The following is a 6,165-nucleotide window of genomic DNA, read 5'->3' as shown; positions in this document are numbered from 1 at the left end:
TTCTCCCACAAACTATATTTTTCCATTTATTAATTCCATCCTGCATTTTTTCTTTCTATTGTTTTAAGTGTTGCATTTTATCATCGACCTTTGCCTTCGACGAAATTGACTTCCAAGGAGGCCGTTAATACTGCAGAATCATCGTCGAATTTAATGTTTACGATCTTTGGGAACCAAATTACTTATCTTTGGGACTTTCGACAAATATTATCGAACGATATTACGACTGTCATGATACACAATATTTATGACAAAAAGAAAAAGAAATACCGAATAGAAATTAAGATGCTCAATAGACATTAAATGACCTTTCCAAATTTACAAACACCAAATTCTTGGTTGATACTTTGAAATCAATTACGACGTAAACATTTTGTTACATTTCTTTCGTATAGATTTCGTTCAATAAAAATATATCACGTGATATATGTAAAAAGAATACTAAAATGAGAGTGAAGTTATAGGATAGCTATAGGAAAACGCACACATCTTTCCGGCGTTGTTTGGTTGTTTACCAAGTGTGTGGCTTCTGACTGTTATCGCTGTGAAACCGGTTTGACGTTGGATTTATGTATTCGGTTCCAATATCGACTCCCACTAGGGGAGTTCAAGAAGGCAACTGACGATTAACAATGCCATCGGATGTCGGCTGTTCCTAGCCAGTTATCGAGATCTTTTTATTTTTCTTTGAATCCGCGTGCACGTGACAGCTGATGATAAATCTACCAGTATAAAAAGTCTAAGAACATTATTATTCTGGAATATCTTTGAACCGATTAAATTAATTTTCTTTAACAACATCTACGATGATTTTCTGCAGAGTTTGTACGAGTATACGTCAATAGCACGCCTCGAGGACGTGCTAACTCTAATTAAGAACATTTTTCCTCTCTTTCGTTCGTTCTTTCTACAATTCTTTTCTTCTACCATTATGTTTAAACATAGAATGCTTATTCCTCGATTTTATCTTATGTATCGAATATAATCATTTATTAACTTACTAAATACAAGTACTTTTTTAGTTTCATATATTTTTTTTTTCACGTGGAGATGATAAGTGCACGATATTCTCTTATTCTCTTATATAGACATTCAGCGAATTAATTTATCGTTTCATATGGAAACAGAATGAATTTTTTTGCCGTGCAGAATACAATTACATAATATGTAATCTTGCATGTCATGTTCGCGATGAACATAAATCGTGCGATTGGTCAATATTGATTAATCGATCCTTTTGGTGTACTTGGTTATTATTTTCATCAAGATATCTCCAATTATCGATAGACAAACCATCTATTATTATTAACGGTAACCTTGCCGAAAATCGAATGGTTTTGTACATAATGTACAAAAGATACATAAAATTATATTTTTTCTTTTTGCGTTATGCACTATGAAAATTGAATTTAGTATGTAACAGTCACTGCAGGTGTAACAGCAAACTTTCGTAACTCTTGTCTTATTTATAAACTGACAAGCAATTAAGTTTATAAACAATTGTTCATATTTTTCATCATTCACTCGTAGTATTTTTTTCAATTGGAAATATACAGATAAATGATTTGCGCCCACGAATGATCGACACAATATTCAGTCAATGCACTTTCTCTGTTTCTTTGAATTAAAAATATAAAATAATTGATTGTTACTTATAACAAGAATATACAATTCTATAACATATGTATAAATGTACGTTGTAACTTTGTAATTTCAATAATAAACAATTATCCTATAACGTTTATACAATGAAATAAGAGAATGAATATAAAACGTTGATTATCCTAATAGAGATTGAAAAAAATAAAAAGATTAAAATAAATCATTACACAAGTTACATTGTAGGATTGTAGAACATTGATCGTTGGAAATTTGTGTCGACTACGGTTGTGAGAGCATGCGAATTCATACTGCATGCGATAATTATATTTCACCGAAAAGATTATAGACAAATTAATTATTTATCCTGATTAGATTCAGTCCCGTTCACCTCTTTCTTCGGCACGTTCTTCCGCTCTTGCTTTCATTCTAGTTATGAATGCTTGTCCCTTACTCTTTCTAAAGTTCTCGTATGGATCATTTAAATTAATACCGACGCCTTTATATTGATCGTTTTTATCCCTAATTTCACCCCCCGATATTGGAGCTTCAATACCCTGTTCATTGGCACCAAGTCCCGCACCGCCCCAACCCATTTTTTTAAGCAACTGATGACCCTTGTTACTCTCATCGAGACTAATTTCTTGAGGAGCTTTACTGTAGGTTGATCCGCTGAAAGGAATTCATTCGTAAAAATCAGATATATATATATATATATACATATGATATCTTTTTATACTAAGTACTAATACTTACAGGAAACTGGGTGGAGTTGGACTTCGATCTTGCCTGTCCATTCTCCTATCAGGACTTCGATCCTTGTTGCTATTTCTCCTCCTTCTGCTTCTGTTATTATGATTGCTATTTCGACTGTTACGTCTATGATTAGCAGCAGGAGATCTAGATCTGCTTCTACCTCTAGATCTTGAGCGTGATCTACTTCGCGATTTACTTCGATATCGTTTCTTTGGTGGACTAGGACTTTTGGATCTTGGCCTTAGAATTGGTGACGGCGATTTTGATTTTTGTCTTATACCAGCTGCTATATCTTCTTCTTTACGCTTACGCGCGGCATTCTTTGCTTTATAATACTCGTATAAACCTAATTTTTCCCACCCATCGCTATAATATGTAGATATTACAATTAAAAACTTCACTCGATATTTCAAGCATAATTAGTTTGTGTATAATTTGCATTATATGCCTTTACCTGTCCCGTGGAGAATCATGGTTCGGTGGCGCATAGAATGCTTCTACAGCCGCTACTAGTCGTTCACTTGGAGGAGCAGGTGGTGGAAGCCTAATGGCTTCTGGATCCAAAGGTTTATATTCGGCATCTTCTAATTTGATTAGAGGTACCATCAAGCCAGCAGGAAGTTCGTAATAAGGCATACTGGGCATTAAATCTTCGACAGAGGGCTCGTGTATAACAGGTGGGGGGCCAAATCCAGGCGGTGGTTTTGAAAAATCTGGCAATGGAACATTTGAAAACGGTGGAGGTTCATTCCCGGGTGGTACACCCCATCCAGGTGGCGGTTGACTAAAATTTACATCTGTGCTTATTGGAGCGGGAGGACCGGAATGACTAGGTGGCAGAGACATATTTTGTTGGTTCTGTAAAGTATGAATTTCTATTATCGTTTGTCGAATACATATACATAATACATACAGGAAAGAAGATCAACTTACCAATTGCGGTGGTGGCGGAGGAGGAGCTTTTAATTGTTGATCAATTGCGATCTTTTGTTGCTCAATATTTTGAATTTGTCTCAAAGCATGTGTAACAAACGCTTGATGTTGTGCTTGATAATTATCAAAGGTTTGTTTCGTTGATGTAGTAATCGGTGTAATTGCGCTGGCATGTTGTTCAACCAAGTTAGCCTGATATTCAGACCAAGATGTGCTTGGCTGTTTCAATTTATCTATAATTCCTTCATCAAAGTAATTATTTTTTGACTCCCATAAACTTAATAGCTTATTTAATTTATTAAGTTGTTCTTCTGATGCAGCTAATGAAGTGTTACAGAACATGGGAACAACAACACTTTCCATCGCCTTGCGAAGATCCATAGATTTTTTTCTTGCACTAAAGAAGTTTAAAATTAAATATCGTGCACAACTATTTGTATGAAAGTTATCAAACTTTATTATAAATATTATATTTATACTGAAATTGAAGTGTTAAATTTTCCATTCACACTTAATTAGATAATGTAATTTAATTCAAATTTTTTACAAATGTTTTAAGATATAAGATCTGTTACTGTTTTTCCAAACAAATATCATACTTACCAATGATGTAGGACATCGTTGACCAGGTAGATAATATGGAGTTTATGACTAAAATTGGTTGCCTGAATGACTCTGAAAGAAACAATAAAAAATTAATTGATTTATTACTGTTAATGATATATGGCTAAAGTCAAATATAACATACTTTTTCAGCAAATGATCCGCAACGACCTGATTACTTTGCGGAGTAATAGAATTTTGAAGTATCCAGGCTTTCCCTGCACTTATGCTATCTTTTGTGCAACTATCAATGATAGGCTGTAATACCGCATCAAATGCAGCAAGGTCTGTGTTTGTGCTTTGTGCACTGTTTTGTAAAGCTGTTTCTTGAGCTTGTCTCACAGCATCCTCAACCCTTCCTTGTTGTTGCGCCATCAATGCAGCATGTTGCGCAGCCAGATTTTGTTCTGATTGTCTAACTTGTTCCTGTAGCGTTGTCTGCTGTGACTGAAGATTTGCTAACTCATTTTGAAGCCATCCAGGAGGTCCGCCAATGTTAACCGGTTGAGTAACACCACCAATAGATGGATTCACACCTCCCATAGCACCAGGGACTGGTCCAATTGGTGGTCCTGCATTTCCTGGCCCTCCAATTTGTCCTAGTACTCCAGGTATAACTGGACCACCTTGATTTCCCACTGGTCCAATTCCCACAACTGGATTTAATCCATTGTTCTGAGTATTTAGGCCAGGTGCAAGATTGACGTTATTCAGTGGCTGCGCGACGGTAGCGGCTGTTTGCTGCTGCTGCTGCGAAACGTTTAAACGTGGGTCTGCATTTTGCATTGGATTTATTCCTTTTTGCTTTAAAACTGTAAACGAATGACGGTGGATTATTGTAAGATGTTTGATTCCTTCAATGGATATTGAAAAAGTATACAAATAGTCCAATTTCTGTTGAGTCTTATCTTCTACCAGTGCATAATAAAATTCTTGGCATTTATTAGAGAATTATATCGAAAATTCGGTAAGTCTTTTGGGAGCACTATATTCTTTCCCTGTTTTATATATTATATATATACATGTATTTTTTACTTTTTTTTTACAGTACTAGGGTATTACAGGGTATTATAGTGGGTTGCAGTTCCCACATAGATTGAAGCAATATATCAACAACGTAGTCCGTATTAGACAAGCTCCATTAAGAATCTTAAAACTACATCTTCTTAAAATCACCATTGCCAAGAAATAGAATATGTCTTTAGCTAAAGCATTCTGCTTAATAAATAGCAATCCCAAAATCTTGAAACGAAGTGCTCATATTCGATGAATAATAGTTTTGTATGTTCACTATGACGAATTCAGACCCTTTCACCCGTATCTCTTTTTCAAAGTCATTCCTTGTTCGTTGAATAAAGCATGGCCATTATGCTTCTCAATTGTTGTAGCTGTTAAGGGGCTGTATCCCACTTACTGGCTTGCTCTGTAGTCACTTTGTATTGATAGTAGTTGAAGTGCTCTCCACCAAACAGGAAACCAAATTTTGGGTTGTCCTTCTGCTTGTTTTTCGTCATCTGCTCAAACTCCGGTCCATTGCGAGCCACAAACTGAGCCAGTTTGTCTATGATGTTCCGTAACTCTGTATCTGGGTATTATACCAAAATAAACAGAATTAGTACAATAACCTAACAATAATGAATTATTTATACAAATATTACAATATAAATGGCAATATTTAAATACAGTACTGAAATAGGATCTCTTATTTTTTTAAAGTATGCAGTCCTAAATCAGCCCATCGTAACCTGAAATATTGAATCTGTTTTGAAATTTATCACTTTGTGAACGTATCTACGGAGATTTGCCTGAGGATAATTTAATTCGTCGAGTGAATTGCTTTTTAATGGTAGCCTAATACGTTGCACAGGTTTACATAACCTACTATTTAGAATCTACATTTTGTCTTTTTTAAACGTATTTCATTATTTCCATTGCATGGAAACTCACAAATCCCCAATTCTGACTAACTAAAATGCTAAAATGATAGATCATAGACATTACGGTTAATAAAAAAGATGGAACGTTAATATGCTCGCCCGGAGTGGGAATGTGCAAGACCGCGCTTGGCCAAATCACCAAATCACAACATTCTTTTCTTACCTGCAGGTGCCTGGTCCATTATCACGATTACTCTTTTACTTTTACACCGAATTCGATCACGTTTGTTATTACTTTCGTTAACACTTTTCCGTACACGATTGTGGTACGGCTCCGGAAAACATTATTTTTTCACAATGAACACGACAACGCTAGACGTCGCCATTAATACTCGAG

The 6,165-nt window shown here is 35.3% G+C and overlaps 1 protein-coding gene across 1 annotated transcript; it reads right to left on the bottom strand.

The window, feature by feature from the left end:
• Positions 1–1,798: 1,798 nt before the first annotated feature.
• Positions 1,799–6,154, bottom strand: scaf6 (SR-related CTD associated factor 6). The gene is made up of 8 exons (XM_069123535.1): positions 5,992–6,154; positions 5,306–5,476; positions 4,037–4,703; positions 3,892–3,963; positions 3,289–3,685; positions 2,810–3,213; positions 2,356–2,721; positions 1,799–2,271 (listed from the first exon to the last, which is right to left on the bottom strand). The coding sequence occupies exons 1-8, from the start codon at positions 6,008–6,010 to the stop codon at positions 1,977–1,979; spliced, it is 2,391 nt and encodes a 796-aa protein (XP_068979636.1). The 5' UTR covers positions 6,011–6,154; the 3' UTR covers positions 1,799–1,976.
• Positions 6,155–6,165: the final 11 nt, after the last annotated feature.

Source organism: Bombus flavifrons, chromosome 11 (genome assembly GCF_040668555.2).
Source record: "Bombus flavifrons isolate JBK064 chromosome 11, iyBomFlav1_principal, whole genome shotgun sequence".
Lineage (NCBI taxonomy): Eukaryota > Metazoa > Arthropoda > Insecta > Hymenoptera > Apidae > Bombus > Bombus flavifrons.
The sequence above is the reverse complement of the archived record's forward strand: the minus strand, read 5'-3'. Positions and strand labels throughout refer to the sequence as shown.